The 20,989-nt window shown below is 40.7% G+C and overlaps 1 protein-coding gene across 1 annotated transcript; it reads left to right on the top strand.

Annotated features, from left to right (window-relative positions):
- The first annotated feature begins 11,322 nt into the window (after positions 1-11,322).
- LOC121555622 (twist-related protein 2) lies at positions 11,323-15,628 on the top strand. The gene is made up of 2 exons (XM_041869453.2): positions 11,323-12,054; positions 14,988-15,628. The coding sequence occupies exon 1, from the start codon at positions 11,538-11,540 to the stop codon at positions 12,021-12,023; it is 486 nt and encodes a 161-aa protein (XP_041725387.1). The 5' UTR covers positions 11,323-11,537; the 3' UTR covers positions 12,024-12,054; positions 14,988-15,628.
- The last annotated feature ends 5,361 nt before the right edge of the window (positions 15,629-20,989 follow it).

The following is a 20,989-nucleotide window of genomic DNA, read 5'->3' as shown; positions in this document are numbered from 1 at the left end:
CAGCGATGCGTCCGATGACGCCGGTGGTTGGTGGTCCAGAAGTCCTGGGGGGAGGAAACACAGACACAACGGGCGGAATGAAACCAGGCAGCAGTACAGTTCAAGGGAAATCCAAAATACGTAGTAGCAAGGCAGAAGGCTGGTCAGAGTTACCGGGATTGAAGAGTAGTCAGGAGTCGTAATGGCAGAAGCAGGTCTGGATCTCCTGAGGCAGAAGAGTATCCAATAAACAGGCAGGTCCGGGGTCACAAAACCAGGGTGAGCCAGAAGCGCGAGCAAACAGGTTCGGGTGTGAGCTTTGCAGACGATCTGACAAAGGAGAGCTGAAAGACAGGGCTATAAATACTGGGAGAGGTTAGTGGGTAATGCAGCGCAGCTGGCAGAGTAATTAGAGCCGAGCAGAGCAGGGACAGGTGGAGCTAGTTAGGCTGAGTAGAGAGAGAGTGGTGAGCAGAGTGGAAACAACTTAAGGTGGTAACCCAGTGGAGTGAGAGGGCTCATGACAGCAGGAGGCAGAGGAGTGAACTTCCCCCTGTCAGCACCCTACTGACCGTTCCCTCTCCATTCCCTCTCTCACTTGCTTACTTAATTAGTCTTCGACTCTCTGTCCCATCAACAAGAAACCCTCTATTCCCAAGTTGGGTTCAGATCCTGGAAGTTGTACATGCATAAAGAATAGAATTGCGTTTTCACCAACATTTCCAATTTGTAAGTCGCTCTGGATAAGAGCGTCTGCTAAATGACTTAAATGTAAATGTAATATTTGCTCTGGCAACACCGTTTTCTGTAACTGTCAAGTCAATGAAACGTGTTTGAGTTGAGTGTGAGTTGAGTCTCACTGTGAGGGGAAGCAGGGGGAAAAGTTCATGACTTTGCACTAGGGCCCCACTTTCAGTGGAGAGAAATACCAGTTAGATTTTCCCAATTCCCAAAGCAATATGCACAGATAATAGGTACAACGTTTTAGTTTTTTACAACATATATGCCTCAAACATTGTTACCATGGTCAAGCCAGGCATTTTGATGGAAATATCCCAAAGGTTTCTCTATTATATTCTCATTCGCCAACATCATCAATGTGGAGGAAGCATTTTCTCTACTATTTTCTCATACCTCATTTAGCTACAGTCTCTAAGTTACACATTTCTAGCAAACTACTGATTAAACAGATAGACATATTAGAAGTAACTAGGCAGATTTTCTGTTGTTGATCTATTTACTTTTTGACAAGTCCCTTTTTGGGCCCAGTGAGCATATCCTGACCTGAGTGTAACTCCACAGTGAGGATAGGCCTATTGCACATAGAAGGGGAAAATTCCCACCTATTTCCCTCCCTATACCCCTGAATGTCAAAGTGAAGAGTGCGGCACTGGAGGCCTCTGGGGGGCGTCTGGCACCCCGGGCCTCTGTCCACACTAGAGATAGAACATCTATGCGAAACCTGCATCATATTAAACAAACCTAAACGCTTCAAGCTGTTACACACTCCCCTATGAAACCTTTATGAAGGGCCTCTAATGCGATTTGAGAAACACCTTGTCATCAGCATTACAGTGGAGAACGGAGGAGGAGAGTGGATATAGACTACATGACCAAAAGTATGTGGACACCTGCTCGTCGAACATCTCATTCCAAAATCTCCAGGCATCCGCCAAACCCAGATTCATCTGTCGGACTGCCAGATGGTGAAGGGTGATTCATCACTCTAGAGAACGCATTTCCACTGCTCCAGAGTCCAATGGCAGCGAGCTTTACACCACTCCAGCCGACGCTTGGCATTGCGCATGGTGATCTTAGGCTTGTATGCGGCTGCTCGGCCATGGAAACCATTTCATGAAGCTCCCAACGAACAGTTCTTGTGCTGACGTTGCTTCCAGAGGCAGTTTGGAACTCGGTAGTGAGTGTTGCAACCGAGGACAGACGAGCTTCAGCACTCGGCGGTCCCTTTCTGTGAACTTGTGTGGCCTACCACTTCACGGCTGAGCCGTTGTTGCTCCTAGACATTTCCACTTCACAATAACAGCACTTAAAGTTGACAGGGGCAGCTTTAGCAGAGCATAAATTTTATGAACTGACTTGTTGGAAAGGTGGCATACTATGACGGTGCCACATTGGAAGACACTGAGCTCTTCAGTAAGGCCATTCTACTGCCAATGTTTGTCTATGGAGATTGCATGGCTGTGTGCTCAATTGTATACACCTGTCAGCAACGGGTGTGACTGAAATAGCCGAATACACACATTTGAAGGGGTGTCCACATACTTTTGTATATATAGTGTATGAATACAGAGCCACTGAGAGGTATACTACAGTGAAGAATTAATCTTTGAGATTTAGTGCCTATGGTTTTATGGCCCCACTAACATATATGCTTAATCTACATCCGGGAAACCAGCCCCAAGTGTACAGTATATGAAACAGAAGCCCTGTTTATACCTGGCGCTAACATGGGTCATGTGTCCTCATCTTGTCCGTTTATACTTATAAGATCTGATCAAAATCAGTTCACAATGCATCTTTTAATCATCTACACCTGTCTGAAAATGTGGAGATTATCTGGACACAGGACGCGTGTTGGCACCAGGTATAAACGGGTCTAGAGAGAGCTTGTCATTCAAATCAGTTTGTCTATAAGTGGGGTCCTTTCTCAATGTTTTATCTTACAGTAATCAGACATTACATTTGTAACTCTAGGAGTCTATGTTCTCCGGTGTTGTCGGAACTTCTATAACCAATACCTATGATGACATTTTCATTGGTAATGCTGAAGAAGTCCTCCTTACTGAAAAAGAGTGCCGCAATATAGGGAAATCTCTACGTTATGTTGAAAAGCCACTTCCTCCTTGACTGGGTCATGGTTGGCGGTAGTGGTGTTGTTGGTGGTAGTCAGAGATGGACCAGCCATAGGGCAGTTCTAGCAAATGCCAGATGGGCCGGTCCATCTTTAGCCAAGTGGGCCTGTCTAAATTGAGGAAAATAATGGGCTGATGTGTGGTCCTAGAGGAAAAAATGGGCCTGTGTATTAGAATTGCCCGGCCCGATTTCAGTTCCCAGTCTTTCCCTGGTGGTAGTGGTGCCTGAACAGGTGATGTTTACAGACTGTAGTGTTTGTGGGGAAATGTTTACTCTCCTGGTTCCCTTCAATGTGTTACTCAGTGTGTCCAAGGGTGGCTAACAGAGCAAAGTTTGCCCTCAGCTGCTTGTCAAAATGACAGGGGATAGAAATGCTAACGTTACAGCCAGGAGTGTATCTTTACGTGCCACACAAGAAGTGACTACTGCTAGTATTAAGTTAAAGAGGTGATACAGGGTTAGCAATTCAGTGTGCCTCATGGAAAGTGATGCTAAACCTTTTACTGCAGTGGGCTAAATCAGGGTCACACAGAGTGTTTATTGGTAGTCTTAAACAAATCTACTTTGAAAGAAAAGTATACACCTCACACACATAGTTAAGGGCTTACAAAAAGAAGACACCTGTACCATGTCAGAGATAAAGTTGAAATGTATTCAATTTTGAGTTTGCATCCCAATATTACACTTTATATACATCACTGAAGACTGTAATATAACAAAACCGGATTTTCGGCTGTTTCTTTTAAATAATGTTAATTAATTCTGGAATTATGAAAAATATTAATAACATTCCACCCATGAGGCCACTAGGTCATTTGACTGCAGTTAAGGCCTACAAGCTAAAGCAGTGCCATTTGTGTGTTTCAGAGTAATAGCGGTACTAGGAAATGCAGGTTTGGAAATACAAGCAATATCAATTGCAATTGCAGAGCAACAGGTGTTGGTATATTGATGTGAACGGTAATATGTTCATGGAAGCAGCAAAATCAGTAGTAACATGAAAAGAGATTGCACTGTTAGTAATTGACACAAGCAGTGCTACCGATAAAAACCAGCTGGAGCTCTTTCTCTGCTGAACATCTTTTGTTCATCTTGGTATGAAACACATACACACACACGGTTGGACAGACACATACACACACACACACGGATGGATGGAGGGGCACACTCATACACGCACGCCCACGCACACACACACACACTCACACACACACACACTGCACTCTCATCTGCCTGCTTTAGATCCACTTGCCAAGATCATTTGGGCTAAGCCTTGTAAGGGTTGTGGGCCGAACCCTGAGGTAACCAATCCTGGCATGCACATGGACAGTCAAATTCCACTCATCACAGAATGCCCCAACAAATCATCTCGTTCATAACCTTTCCAACACTTCCCTAACCTTTGTCAGATCTGAAGCCCTTGGCGGGGGCCAAACCCGCGCCTATCGATTTGGCTTTTTAGGCAGACGCTTCATAAAAGCTTTGACTGATGCCGCACATGCAGGGTCATCTTTTTATTATAATTTTTTCCACGTCTCCCCCCGGCCACTCGTTTTCTATTTATTACCCTGATCTGAAGTCAGCGTGCTGCATGTGGAGGATGTGTGTCGATTGATGTGACAGGCCTCTGTAGAAAGGATCTGGGCTTATTAAGGGGAGGACGGGCCCATGTGGAGCTGGTTTGGAGGTGTCAGGGAGATATAAATGCGTCATTCTGCTCGGGTGAAATACGGCCCTGAGCTCATCTTTGATCTGATGTGGGTCATCTCATACACACGCATGCACATACCTGCATTGCAGACACACACACACACACACACACACAGACACACAGGAGAGAATCACCCCTCACTCTCACCAGGATAAGGCATCAATCTAACAAGTGTTTTACAACATGAAATACAGTATGTCAGTTATGATGCACTATAATCATTTAACCTTTATGTCTGGAAGGGTGTGTTTACATTGACTTGGGTCATAATAAAGAGACAAAAAGCCCATATAGGTTGAGTGTTTGTTGTACTAGTAGTTTAGTTTAGTTTAATAGGATCCCCATTAGCTACTGCACATGCTACAGCTACTCTTCCTGGGGTCCACATAAAACATACAAATACATGACAAACGACAGAACAGTAATAGACAAGAACACCATAAGATATTACATAAAAATATAAATATAAAAAATAGAGTTAACTTAAGAGTAAACTGTGCTTGAATTCGATGAAACCACTTATTATTTTTACTGAAAAGGTTGCCCAGCAAAGAAAGTGAGATTTGGCCCAGGACCACATTGTATAGCTCCCAGTCACTGTTTAAGATCAGCCTCTCCAGCTTAGACACTCTCCCCCGCTCCCCCGCTCCGCCCCCCTCTCCCCTGGGCAAACTAGCCTCCTGCAACCCTGCAGACACGGAGCAAAAGGTCAGTGGGCATAATCAGAGGAAATCTGTGTGTGTGTGTGTGTGTCTTTTAAGTGCTGCCATTTCTATTGATGGTTTATGTATATTTCTAGACTGTTAAATATTACATACAGTATTTCTTTAAACCCAAGATATCAACAGCTTCAATTACTAGTTAACAAACTTCGACCTTTTCTGAGACTTCCCAGAGTCGGTTTTGGGAGCACTGGATGTGGGTAAAAGCAGTGTGACATGCATTATTACCATCCCAGTCAAAGAGATACACCAGACCCGGCACTGAGATGGCTGTACAGGCAGGAACCTCTGAGGGGCTGCCAGAATGTCCTTACACCAGGCCCACTTACACGTGTTCAAATAATTGTGCAACTTCTAAAATTGCTCTCTGCAAAAATACATCTGAGATCCGCTTATTTCCAGTAGGCTAATGTAATAAATACTACAGTATTATAATTTTTGTGCGACTTAATACATTTCTTGGGGGCAAACTTCGGAACCAGGTTGTCACCGAAATAATTATAAAATAATAGTAGCCTCATTTTTTCAATTTTTGTATTAATGCCAATACTGTTTTCTATGCTTGTTTTCGCTTAATACTTTGGTATACTGATGCACTTGTAGTCAGAAAGGCCCTTTATTGGTGTAGGCAACAGTAGGTCTACACGATGTTCTTCATAACGCATTTCATATTTAGTGGCGCCTACATTACACCATTTTCTTCATAATGCATTTAATACAAGGCTCAACTTTTTCGTGTACATTACACCATTTCTTTCATAATGTATTTTATCCAAGGCTATTTCAAATCTTATGAGGCTTGCCAGATTGGAGAAAGAATACCGATTTTTTGGGGTATCGATGAAGGTATTTGATTGGGGAATGGGGATACATTTTTATGATACACACACACAAACACTTACACACATATACACACACTCACTTTGGTTGTACTCATGTTATAGCCAACTCTTGACTTTTGTATGAATTATTTTTAATAAAACATTTGTATCTAGTTGTCATGCATTCATTATCTTTAACTGGTTAAGTGTTTGAAGTTTGCATGTTTCAGTTATGATTAACATGGTTAAATAGTCGTAATTCTCTGCTTGATTTAGCTTTTGGTATACAGTGCATTCGTAAAGTATTCAGACCCCTTGACTTTTTCCACATGTTGTTACGTTACAGACTTATTCTAAAATAGGTTAAATTGTTTTTTTCCCCTCATCAATCTACATACAATAACCCATAATGACAAAGCAAAAACAGAAACTGAAATATCAGATTTACATAAGTATACAGACCCTTTACTCAGTACTTAGTCTGAGGTCCTTAGCGCTCTGGAGCAGGTTTTCATCAAGGATCTCTCTGTACTTTGCTCCGTTCATCTTTCCCTCGATCAAGACTAGTCTCCCAGCCCCTGCTGCTGAAAAACATCCCCACAGCATGGTGCTGCCTCCACCATGCTTCACTGTAGGGATGGTGCCAGGTTTCCTCCAGATGTGACACTTGGCATTCAGGCCAAAGAGTTCAATCTTGGTTTCATCAGACCAGAGAATCTTGGTTTCTCATCAGTTTCTCATGGTCTGAGAGTCTTTAGGTGCCTTTTGGCAAACTCCAAGCGGGCTGTCATGTGCCTTTTACTGAGGAGTGGCAGTAGAAAATCCTACATCCATCTCATTAGATCAGTACAGAATGGATCAACAGTGATTCATATTACTGGTTTGCATCCTAAAAAAGGATAGTTGTGTTTTGCTGCATAACACACTTACATTATTTTTATACCCATATGATGTGGATCATTGTCAGGTTATTTGATATATAGTGTGGTCCTCTGTAGCTCAGCTGGTAGAGCACGGCGCTTGTAACGCCAGGGTAGTGTGATCGATCCCCGGGGCCACCCATACACAAAAATGTATGCACGCATGACTGTAAGTCGCTTTGGATAAAAGCGTCTGCTAAATGGCATATTATTATTATTATTATTATAAGCTTCAGTAACAAAAGAACACCATGGTTGTAATAACACCTTAAACAGGTAGTTTGTAAATGTCTAGAATGTGTTTGTTTTGGGTAATGTAATGTCCCCAATTTGTATTTATTTATTCAATTCAGTCTGGTATGAGAACGGTAGCCCCTATCTGCAAAAGCAGGGTGTCTGAGGAAAGCTGAGTATCTTGGCTATTGATCGGTGGGTGCCTTCAAATCTTTGGTGTGACTTACTACCATATATGGGCATACGAATTTATAAGGGTAGGCTGAGCCGATGACCTCATTTCAAGATGGCTGCTACCTACAATCCGGTTACCGTTGTGAAGCATAAACGAAATAAACACAGAATACGTTGATACACACCAAAAGCCGGGACTCCACAGATCATGAGGATATCTTATTTGTCTGCCTGTGACCTACCGTTATTGATCACCAGCCCCGATAGTCAAAATGTTTATTTTACACGTTTTCACCAAACAGCAAACATCTTACAAGGTAAGCATCGATTTGGTCTGTGTTTGAGCTATAGCTACACTTGAATATCCTCTGTATGTCCCCCGACACCACCACAATGTTTGAGAGAGGTTGGTGTTGTAGAAATTTTGTTTTTATAGTGAACAATAACTTTTAGGCACATCCAGTGTGCAAAAACAGTGCAATTACCACATGCGGACACTTTGGATACGCTGGATACCCCATAACACCACCACAATGTTTGAGTGAGGTTGATATTACATTTACATTTACATCATTTAGCAGACGCTCTTATCCAGAGCGACTTACAAATTGGTATGGTAGAAATTGTGTTTTTATACTGAACAAATAGCATGTAGGGATTGCAAATATGTAATAGCACTGGAATTATCTAATTTACAGACATATGCCATTTTGGAGAGGTTTAGGGACACTTGGAAACGTCCCGTGACCACACCTGACACCAATTACTAAAACATCTGCCCATTTCTAGTTGTTAGGTCTATCAATGTCATTTTTTTCTGATATTGTTCACATGTTGTGGAAGCCATCTGATGTGTTCCCAGCTCTAGTCATCAATAATTCACATATAGCTTGTCAATGAAAGATGACTTTAAAAATTTAAAAGGTTTATTTTGTGTGTGCTTGATCTTGTGTATTCTGAACTATGTAACTCTTATCTATCTTCTGATCATTTCCTCATAATCTCGCAGATGTCTTCTTTCCAAATGTACCAAGTTTTTGCATGTCAGAATCATGTAATTAATTACACATGAATAGCAGTTACTTTTGGGTATGTCTATTTAGGCGGAAATCTACATTTTGCAATTACATTTAAGAGGTTAACTTATGTAAACTAGACAGTCTCAGACGATTTTCTTCTGAATAACTGGTCAAGGCATAGCCCTTTCCATTCAGCTTCAGGCAACTTTGATGTAAGGCTTGATCACACCTGTAGTGACTACTTCTATCCGTCATGCCCATTGTTGCTTATCCATCGTTCACTAGATATATCAATGTAATTACACCCAACACAATGTTGAAAAACAGAATGCTTCCCACCACTAGATCACTTAACTAGATGTGAGCTGGACGTGATCACAACGCTGCCACCAATGTTGCGGAAGAAAGTGAAAGCTGCAACAGGGACTCATAGGTGGCAAAGTGAGCTCTAACAGCCGTTGCCATGAAAGCAAAGTAGGGCTCTGGACAGAGGCAGTAGGCCTACAATGCTGGCATAGGCCTTGTTTCAATAGCCTAAGTATATAACATGATTGACATGGCTGTAATAATCATCATGAAACGGCCTTGGAAGTGCCATAAGTGTAAGCCAACATAATTAATTGATATGGCTTAATTGATCATAGTCCAGACTCGTTATAGTTGCAAATACCATGCAGTTGCACCAGGGGAATTTAAACCAAAGAGATTTTCTTTGCAGGTCTTCTGTTTCCCCACATTTATTGATTAATTAATTTCCCATCATGAAAATGTATTCCCATTCCCCAATCAAATACCTTCATCGATACCACTTAAATAAAACTGACAAATACAGCTTTTTACTCCGATCTGGCAACCCTCATAAAATCAGACGTAGCACCAGGATCCCAAAGTATTAAGCGAAAACAAGCATAGAAAACAGAATTGGCATTAATCAAATAAAAAAACAACGTAAGGCTACTATTATATTATAAGTATTTCGGTGACAACCTGGTTGATTAACTATATTGTGTTGTTAACACGTTAGGTTTTTTTATATAAATAAATGTGGGACACAAAACAATGCAGTGTAGAACACCATTGCCCAAAATGCATTGCTCCAATAGCTTTCAAAAGATTGTTCAGAAGTTCGCACCCAAAAACTATATTTTCATGTGAATGAAGTCACACAAAAATGTGTGTCTTTTCCTACCAATTAAGTCGCACAAAAATGTATGTATTTTCACACAAATCAAGCCACACAAAAACGCACAAAAATTCACTAAATCTGTTCATATAATTTACCGTTTATAAGAATGACATTGCACAAAATAAAACCTATATCTTGCATCTGGGTGAATATACTCACTTGTTATTAGGCTTCATCCTTCACAAAGTTTTCCAAGGAATTTAAACCATGGTGCCATTCAAGTATTTAATAATTATGAGGAAAGATTTCAATGAATTATGTCTTAATACTACAGATACATTTAGAGGTAAAACACATATACAGTGGGATTTTACTCCAATGTTAAAAGGAGACGTCACCTGACTCGGAAAAATTGAGCATTTTGGCAGCAGATAATTCGGCCGTTATTATGAGCCACCTGCGTCCCGCTATGTGTAGAAAACATGACATCACACATCAAGAGGTGGAACTTTGACAAAACGCATTGAAACGTCCACTAGAGGCATCCACAGAAACACGATAACTTTTCGGTTAGTTTAAGCTTTCTTCCTGTTTGACTTCCACATTATGAAAACTGGGAAAGCATACAGACTTTTAATGAAATTAGGGAACTAGAGTATATATTATAAATGTCCCACTGTCTGTATAGCGTAGGTATTTTCTATGTATTCAAATTAAACCTATGCTCACTAACTAAATGTTCACTCAGACTGTTCTCTCTGCTACCGCACGGTAAGCGGTACCCGGAGCGCCAAGTCTAGGTCCAAAAGGCTCCTTAACAGCTTCTACCCCCAAGCCATAAGACTGCTGAACAATTAATCAAATGGACACCCGGACTATTTACATTGACACCCACCCCCCTTTGTTTTTACACTGCTGCTACTCGCTGTTTATGATATATGCATAGCCCGCATATTGACTCGGTACCGGTACTCGTTATTGTTATTTTATTGTGTTACTTTTTATTTAATTTTTTACTTTAGTTTATTTAGTAAATATTTTCTTAACTCTATTTCTTGAACTGCATTGTTAGTTAAGGGCTTGTAAGTAAGCATTTCACGGTAAGGTCTACACCTGTTGTATTCTGCGCAAGTGACAAATACAATTTGATTTGATTTGATTTTGAATAGAAGGCCTATTGAGATGCATCATAGAGAGACATCAACTATATATATTATTTAGATTACATATAAGCCTATATATATATATATATATTTAGGCTATTTGGCCTATATTTATCATTTATCATGATGAAGTCACTATTTTATTAAGATAGTCAACATTACATAATTAAATGGGTATTGTTCATTATTATCCAATTAAGAAATAACACACTTTTCATAATCTTAATTATGCATTTATCGAAGGCCTAATAATCGTACTATATTTGTAATATATTTACTCTATTAGTTATAGTCTATTTCATACCAATTATGAAATAGGAAGGCTAGAACATAAATTATTGCTAATAATAATAATAGGCCTATTGTTACTTTTGTCATTCATATTTGATTGATTTGACATGACAATCAAATATGTTCTGACTGAAGTCCTGGGCTGCTAGAATGATGGAGTGTAACCTAAGACTGTTCCCTCCTGTTTATTAGCTGGCCAATCAGAGCCCGATACTGCCTCCCCCTCCACTCAGACAACTATTTAGCATCTGAAACTGGGATAAAGTTTCCCCAAAAAAGTAAGGAAAAACTTCCTGCGAGAGAAGGACCGTGCCAAGCGTACGTTTGAAAGTAGTGTATCCGATTCCCAAGACGTAGAGAGAAGAATAGTCGTAGAGTAAGACTTTTTTTTTTAACGACTTTCTGTCGGTGCTTGGCTGCATATTCGGATATATTTTCTAACTCAGGCTTCAAAAGTGGAGACCGTTTTTTCTTCGATATCCTTGCATTTCTTTAAACGAGAAATGGAAGAGGGCTCAAGTTCTCCCATCTCCCCTGTGGATAGCCTAGCGACCAGTGAGGAGGAGTTGGACAGACAACAGAAAAGATTTGGAAGGAAGAGGAGACACAGTAAAAAGTCGATCGAGGACAGCAGTCCGGGTTCTGTGAAACGGGGGAAAAAAACGAGTCCAAGCAGCAATCAGTCCTACGAGGAGTTGCAGAACCAGCGGTGCCTGGCCAACGTCAGGGAGAGGCAAAGGACACAGTCGCTCAACGAAGCCTTCTCGTCTTTACGCAAAATCATCCCCACTCTACCCTCGGATAAACTGAGCAAGATCCAGACACTGAAACTGGCCTCCAGATACATAGACTTCCTCTATCAGGTGCTACAAAGCGACGAGATGGACAACAAGATGTCGAGCTGCAGCTACGTTGCGCACGAGAGACTCAGTTACGCTTTCTCAGTGTGGAGGATGGAGGGCGCGTGGTCAATGTCTGCAACTCACTAGCACCCAAAGCCCTTCACTCATTGCCAAAGCGGTAGGTGGCAAATGCAGCTTTACCTCTCATGAGAATAAATAATAATAATAATAATTATTATTATTATTATTATGCATAAAAGTTGTGAACTTAAAGAGTAGGCCTATGCCTATAGGCTAGCCTATATCCTAGTTGAAAATCTTAGGGCAAATTTAACAAGTGATAATATTGGCGAACCTCACACAACTATAGCTTTTGCACTGGTTAATGATCCTGGGAAAAAAAGACTTTAGCTTAAAGTCATCGTCAGGTAGGCTATTGATTTAAAAGCGAAAACATGTCCCCTCTAATTCTACAGGTAATAACAATGGTATAGTGAATTATGTATGGAATAATTGTAGCCTACCCAATTGCTCAGTGAAATGTTATGATCAAATTAATCTGGTAGCCTAATAGCCTACAAATAACATTCGTACACATCCATGCCATGATTAAGTTCACCAGTTCGCGCGCACCTGGAGCCTGGCGCGCAGAAACGCATGTGGACGACCTGAGCACGAGCCAGGTTAATACACAGTTAGACAAGTGCTCCATCAGCATTGCTTGACAACAACACTTTGCTAAATGAGAAGAAAACGGGCTTTAAAATAAGTTTGTGAGGGTCATGGACTACTTAATTTACAATAAGAATATGGCTGCTTTATGATTATGGACATGGAAACTTGGTGTTATTAATGTAAATAATGGTTTTGGAACATTGTGTACTTGCCAAGCACTGAGGTAGCAACCAAAGACGACTATAAAATACGCTTCACTGACACTGGGGGAGTGAATAAGGGTAGAAACGTATGGGGGTTTTCCTAGCTGTGAGTGGCATGACAGCTCGAAAACACATTCAACTCTGCGGTGAGATGTGAGTCTTGCACTTAAAACTTGTCCATTCTTAACGACATTTTAAGACGTAAGGCCTATGGGAGAGAGAGGGGTAGGTCGTATCAAAACGCAGCAGCCTTGAACAGCCTACCATGGGTAATTTACATTCACAATGGAGAACTTTCCTGTATGGAGGCCGCAGGAATGGCAACGCTCGACTTGGGCCCGAGAGTTCAAACCAGCGTTTGATTAAATATGCGAGCCATTAGGCCTAAAGTCGAGCGTTGCCATTCCTGGTTAAATTGGTTATTGAACAAAATAAATAAAAATGTATTTAACACACACATATATGTATAGCAATATTTACTAAACGAATTCAAGAAACAAAACGGCCATCTATACTGGCTGGTTGCATGTAAAAAAATGGCTACGGTCTTTTGAGAGTGTCTACTTCCCTTATCATTGCATACCGTTACCCAAACCGTTGTGCGGCTTTGCGCTGTGAAGCAAACCATTGAGACTTATTTATGCATCACTATGCATGCCACACAACAATCTGCATGCATTTGTTTTCTTGTCTAGTGCCCTTGACCTAATTTGGGTAGTATAAATCGAATGCACATTTTATGAAATGGAGACTGAAGAGCCTTGAAATGGTTAGGCTACATGTTCAAAAATCGTTTGCTGCTTCAAATAATTATTAGAAACATTGTTAATATGCCTAGGCCTACTTCTTTGTAAAGGAGTATAGGCCACACATTCACCTATGCTATTAAAATGACATGTCTGCTCTGAATAGGTTAGACCAATTCTAGTAGGCTACTGATGTCTTGGAACACATATCAAAATCGTATATGAGATGAACATTTATTCAAAATCGTGACAGCGAAGGACACATTTCCAGTGAAATAATGCCTGCTTTTGGTTTGTTTAGTTCCATGGACTGGAACCATGTAGTTTACTCACTCGTAATCGATCACCAGCAAGGCTTTGTTGTCGTAGGCTTTAAACTAGCCCTTCTGTAAAGAGGAAAAATAAACTATACTATGGTGATTTGTGCAAACACTGTACATTTGAAGGTGGCCTTTCGCGAACTAAACCGGACGTCTTTTCCATATCCAATTATGCTGTCAATGCTGTTTGGGGTTTCATTAGTCTGTGTAGAATGTAAAAGAAAAATAAGAGAGAAAACCTAGAATGACACGTTATTTTTCTGGGGACGTGAGAATCTGGTCTTTACATTCATTTGTTGTCATTAAACGACATAATTAAAATGTTCTCAACAATTTATGAGGCTAAAATCAAAATTAGGCCTATAGACTTGGCTACTTATACGTGCATTAGCCTATAGGCTAATGTAATCAGCATAGCTCTTTTTCCTTAAATGGGTTATTGAACAAAATAAATCAAAATGTATTTAACCCACACATATATGTATAGAAAATTATAGCCTACTAATATTTACTAAACGAATTCAAGAAACAAAACGGCCATCTAAAATCTAATACAAATATAGGCTAATTGCTGCATTTAAGCTTTGCCTCATAAATTACTGAAAGGAAATGTAATCTTTGTAATAGCCTACTGTGAATAAAGTCATACGCATTTGCATAGGCTACATTCTGAATAATATAGCTGCATAAATATTTATCATAGATTTATGATGCTGTATGTTCACTCTTCCATAGAAATGAAAACATCCTAAAACAGACAGGTGCTCATATCCCTTACAGTCTATTTGGCTTGCTCTGTTATTTTCCAGTGATGCATTTACATAGGCCACTGTAGTTTATGCACCACATTTAAAATGAAATCCCTTTCCATTGTTGACATATGGTTTCACTCAGGGCCAAATAATTGTTTCATTAATGACTTCCTATACCAGTGAATGTTTCAAATAGACACTTGTGCCACCCTTAAGGCCAATAGACAATGCACTGTGTCATGGCTAGCCTTTACAATCTCTTTCAGGAATTAAGAGCAATAAAGCTCTGCATGTGATGTATTAGTAATAATATATTGTAAAGCTTTTGTTTGATAATCTATATGCAATGCAATAAAGCTGTAATATTGGTAATTGGTGCTAACATTTTGATTTGTTTTATTTTTTACCCTTATAGACTGTTTACTTCTACAAAGAATGAAGACACCAAAAGATCTATTGAAGAACCCATGAACCTCAGAAACATGGTCAAGAGACGTAATGTGACACACAACTCTCCTGGAGCGTGTTGAGTGCAATTACCTAACACTTGGAACAGTGTGAGAATGAGTAAAGATAACCCTGAAAATCATGTTGCATACTCAGACAGTGGTGTAAGACGCTTCTAGTGTCTACTGGTGCATTATCACGTTGTTTTAATGTCGGTGATGATAGTAGGAAAAGCCATATTTTATATTTTTTGGGAAATTATATTTCGTTCTGTTTTTAAAAACTATAGATAGAAGTATATAAATGTTTCTTATTGTACATACCTGTAAGTATCTTCAGCTTGTAAGGGACCAATGCAATTTAGAATACGTTATTGAAGTAGGCTCCATGGATTTTAAACTCCGTCCATTGTACAAATTGCTTTTGCTTATTTATTAAAACACATATTTTTGAATGATGAAGTTGAGCCCTTTGATTTTTCCATAGAATACCGTAGCAATTGTGCCATTATCACATAGGCTATATCCCCTATATTCTATATCAATGTAAATAATTCCAGTAGGCTACATAAATGAAAAGTCTAAACTCAAATAAACTGAGTAAAAACCATACCCTTTTTTTCTCCTGATCGTTTTGCATTTTGTTTGAGATTTAATTAAGAAAATAATTGCATTATTTATTTGTGACTGTAAAAAATCCACGTCACTACTGTGTGATACATGTTACTATTGTTACTCGCTAACACTGTTTGTTTGTAGAAGTGTCTGCCATGTTTTCTCCGGATAATTTCGTAGACTAGGCGAAAACAAACACTCCTTTCACTGCTTAGTGTGAGATTTTGTTGAGATTTTCCTTCTCCTCTTGTTGTGGAAAAAAACACCGGCTAGAAACCGTCAAATAAAAACTGCCGGGCTTTATTAACAGCGGGGGTAATTCGAGCCAGTTTCAAACCAAAGGCATATAAAAGGCTTGTCCGCTTTAATAACAACGTAATCATTTAAATAGCGATGCCTTGAGGGGAATTCTTTAACGAGCAAGGGAGCCCGAACAACCGCAGATAACGACAATAACTATCGCGCAGCTTTTAAATACCGGGCCCCTAGTAGACCTCTTAATTTTCCCTTTCAATCTAACCCACACACTCTCAAAGCATAAAATTGTTTACATTTAATTTTCCCAGACTTGGTTAAGATATACATCTCTAAACAGTGAAAGGACCTTATTGTTAACACAGTTCGCACAGTGCGGGTCACTCAGTGCAAGTTCAGCGTTTTGGCATTCACTCCACTTTGACAAACCCTTGTTATAATGTTGCTGTTGACTTTTATTGGCTTGCATGCCCATTGTCAATATATATGGCTATGGTCATTTTGAAAAAGGTGACAGGCCTACAAAAACGTTGAATTCCACTGCATGGCGCCTTCAGGAAATATGAACATTACGAATTCATATTTTGATAATGATGCATCAAGATAGAAGCCTGACTGCAAGCTACTGGCAGACATACACCAAAAACCTGGATAACCTTGATTAAGATGAGGGTTCAAATCCTTGTGGAGGAAATCTGGCAGCGTTTTGAAGTGGAAGCACCTGCGATGGACTGTAATATCCTCCAGTTGTGATGCTCTTGGAGGCTGCAGTAGGCTAGTCATTAGCCTACTCAAATCGGAAGCTGTGGCGTGAAGTCACATAGGCCTATCTATTTCCCATACTCGCACCTGCATCCAATCCAGTAGCCCTAGGCCCATATTCATATAGCCCTAGGCCCATATTCATTGCACGCACCTGTTCAGGGCCTCGTTTCCCAGAGACTTCGTAGCGTTAAGATAATCTTTAGAACCTTCTTACGATGTATGCTTTCTTTAGTAGCCGAGGTGTTTTCTCTAGGAGCTGATCCGTCGTCAGTATTGTGGAATAATTATAATGTTTAAGGTAAGATTTGAATGGAGAAAGCTGATCCGACAGCAGCGCTGCTTTTCTTTTGATATTATCAGTATCAACACATGGTCTAATGATGCACTTAGCAAATGTTCTCTCTACTTGCTTGTTTGGGAAACACTTAAAAAGTAAAGATGCATCTGGTACGATCATCTTACATCTCAACTGGAAAAAGAAGCCCTGATCAATTAAAGCCCCCAAGAAGAAACAAGCTTTTTTACAACATGTATTTTATAATAATGCATATTTAAGCAATAAGGGCCAAGGGGGTGTGGTATATGGCCAATATACCATGGCTAAGGGCTTTTCTTATGCACAACACAATGCAGCCCTTAGTGTGATATATTGGCCATATATTACAAACCCCCAAGGTGCCTTATTGCTATTATAAACTGGTTATCAATGTAATTAGAGCAGTAAAAATACATGTTTTGTCATACCCATGGTATAATGTCTGATATACCACTGCTGTCAGCCAATCAGCATTCAGGGCTTGAACCACCCAGTTTATAATTATCAATATAATATCAATATGTAATTTGACAATAGAACAGATGTTTAGCCTTCTTTGAAATTATGTTTTTTTAAATCTTACAATGATGTATAATTTCAGCGCTGGATGGGCGTATAGTTTTGCAATCTGTTTGAAGAATTTGAACCTATGTGGTTCTGGTTGCAATCAGATATAAAGTGGCAATTAAATGCTACATGTTATATGGTAGCAAGTGACTTATTGATTAAACCCTGGAACAAGTCAGGTATGGGAGTTCATGCAATAGTGTAGAAGAGTTTCTGAATGGATAGCCTAGAGGTCTATGCACTTCATATCTTGGAAGTGTGAAAGGATTCTTAGCATAGTGTAGGCAACTATAAGCTATACATTTGAAAACTCGACACAACATTTATTTTCAACATCAAATGTTAGATAATTTATTATATTAGAGCTATTCCCTTGCAAAAAGTTGAACTAATCAAATTCAAGAAAGTCATTGAAGTTTAGGTCAATGAGCTCATTTGAAAACGGTATTAGGCTATAGTCTTGTTGGTTGGCCATGCATTGTAGTCGTGGGTAGTCATGGACGAGGTCCAGGTGGAGATCTGAGTAAGCCTATACCAGGTCCATTTCGGCCCAGTTCGGCCATCGGCAGCGCGTTTGATAACGGCTCATTATCCCGCGCGCTCACAGCCAAGCAACACTGGAAGTCGCCCGGGGCCTACTTCTCCAGCAGCGCGAGAGCCCCAGATGTTTCCTGTAAAATCAGACGGAAAAAGCTACAAAATTTTAATTTGCAGTAAAATGGATAAAGTAAAGGTTTATGCTGTGTGCGCCTCAAATAGGATTTCATGTTCAGTCGGGTCGCTGAAATGGTTACTTTACAATTTGGGGGGTTGGTAGGGCATGACTGAAGCATTTTTTGGTGTGGTAAAGCTTAAAGTCAGCTGCAACTGCCACGGTGTTGACCCGACCTCGCATGCTGCCTTGCTATGGAATAAGTCAAGAGGGCTGAGTGTGTGTGAGTCAGAATATAAATGGGCATACACTGTCATTATTGGAGGAAATAGGGAAACCATTTGACTCAACCAAAGGCCTAACTATGTAGAATTGGCTTCAGCTTTTACAAACAAAACAAGTGGGGTGTAAAGTGCTGCTATGATGATGATGATGATGATGATGATTAGAATTATAATTATTAGTCAAAGTAGTTAGTGGTAGTATTTTTGTGTATGAATTTCATGAATATGTGAGAGTAGAGGTACACAGCATTTGGTGCACCGGCTACTAGGCCTATACAGTCCACTAACCCTGCCAGGCACCATTTTGACATATGGGCACCCACCCAGCCTAGCTTGTACTGTTTATTATTCCTATTTAAGTAGATCCTGATTAGTGTGAATAATATTCACACTAATCCAGGGACGCTACTCAAAACACGGAACGTATTGCCCCGGCCCCACCAAACCTTCTCTCCAAGCTCCTTGGCCAAAACGGAATAGACAGTTTCTCCTCCTCATCCTCATCCCCCTCTCTTCTTCTCCTCCCTTCCCGTCCTTAATCAGGATCGGTAATACTTTGAGCCCCTACAAAGAGGGTCCTCTTCATCTGACCACGGCCTGTGGGGATAGCTTGTGTCCATGTGTAGAGTAGCATTCTGCACTCTGCATTGCAGATGGCCCTAAGCATGTCATCACAACAGAAGGAAAGAAGGACCTACTTCTCTAACTTTGACATTAGTGCTTTACCATGTGATAAAGCTGTCATGAGAATGCTATTACATGACATAACATGAGTAATAACATTGTCAGCTGACTTAATACTGTCGTGTTTTTTGTGTAATCTGTTATGAGAGTGTTGTGTAACATGACAGGTGATTGTCTCTACCATGGTGGTATGTTGTGACAGCCGTTATGTCATTAAGGCGATGTGTTAGTGCTTTGACAGTAGTCCTCATATCGGTAGATGGCAGGCTGACAAAGTGTGTGTGTGTGTGTGTGTGTGAGGTCAGTGTTGCCTCACTCACTGTAAGATGGCCCAAAAAGTCATAGATTCCAGTGTTCGAATGCACATGCTTATAGGGCTTTTCCCATACTGAGCCAAACCAAGCTGAGTTGGCCTGGTTACGCACCCACCATAGTTGCTGGAACTGTGCAGAAAAGGACAATATAAGAAGTAATCTACGCTGTGTTTTCTATTTATTTTACCTTTTTTTAACTAGGCAAGTCAGTCAAGAACAAATTCTTATTTACAATGACGGCCTACACTGGCCAAACCCGGCCAATTGTGTGCCGCCCTATGGGACTCCCAATCACGGCCGGTTGTGATACAGCCTGGAATCGAACCAGGGGGTCTGGAACATATCCTAACTGAGATGCAGTGCCTTAGACCACTGCGCCACTGGGTCGGCACGATAGTGTATAAATGCTGTGTGTGTGTGTGTGGGGTGTCTGTGTGTTTCGCAGTGTGTTAGCCAGGTGGGGCTTGCTTACATTGTACATAAACACTCCTACAAACTGAGGTCCCCTGTCATTTGGTGGAGCAAGGGATAAGTGATGAGGTACTGGAAACTGGGCTTTGGGCACGGAGGAGTGGAGGAGTCCAGAAAGATGGATGGATGAGATGACCAGGGAAGGAGCTCCAAACACGGGATCACTAACCATCCTTCATCTTCCATCCTCCCCCCATCCCTCTCTCTTTCTCTTCTTTCTCTCACCATTCTCCCTCACCCAGTAGAGCAGGGTTCCACAACTGGCGGCCCGTGGGACGAATTTGGTCCCACAAGCTTTTTGAGCAAAAATGTATTATTACATAGTTTTTTTTTTTTTTTACATAAAAGACTCTAAATACAACAGGAAATCAGCTCCAAGTGATTTTAATTTAAGAAATCTGTTTCCAAGTATTCTCACACATAATAGAGAGACACGTGATTGTATACAAATAAGCAAGGCTTAAAATGATTATGTTTTAGTCAAACATATCTGTTTGGGCTTCTTGTGGTCAATTTGCAGTCTACAAATTATTTGTAATTATGTTCCGGCCCCCCGACCATCCGCTCAAGAAAAAAACGGCCCGCGGCTGAATCTAGTTGATGATCCCTGCAGTAGAGGTGTCGATATAGAGTATTTCTTGCCCCCCGTCCAAGCACTACAGGAGGTGTGTGTGTTTTGTGTATGTCTGTTTGTGTGTATGCAAGCATGTGTGTGTCTGTTTGTGTGTGTGCAAGCGTGTGAGTCCCATCCTATTCTGTCCCCGTGTCTCCCTTAAGCCACCTCTCCCCTTCATCCTTTGGAGTGCCAACCCTCCCCCTCTTCACCCCTCCCCCATCCCTTCTCACTCCATTCCACCACAGGGAGATTTCCGCCCGGCTCTCGGAGCGGAGGAATTAAACTGGACAAGAAAATGGGTTAAGAACACTAAAGTGGTTGTAAAGATGGCTGTAAAAAGGCAGTGGTGGAGGAATGCCAATGCGGGCCAGGCAACCATTGGGGAAATAACCCACCGGACTGAACTGAAGTGGCCTTCCAACTCAAGGCCCC

This window comes from Coregonus clupeaformis, chromosome 4 (assembly GCF_020615455.1).
Source record: "Coregonus clupeaformis isolate EN_2021a chromosome 4, ASM2061545v1, whole genome shotgun sequence".
In the NCBI taxonomy this organism is placed as follows: Eukaryota; Metazoa; Chordata; class Actinopteri; order Salmoniformes; family Salmonidae; genus Coregonus; species Coregonus clupeaformis.
This window is presented reverse-complemented; position numbering and strand designations above follow the sequence as displayed.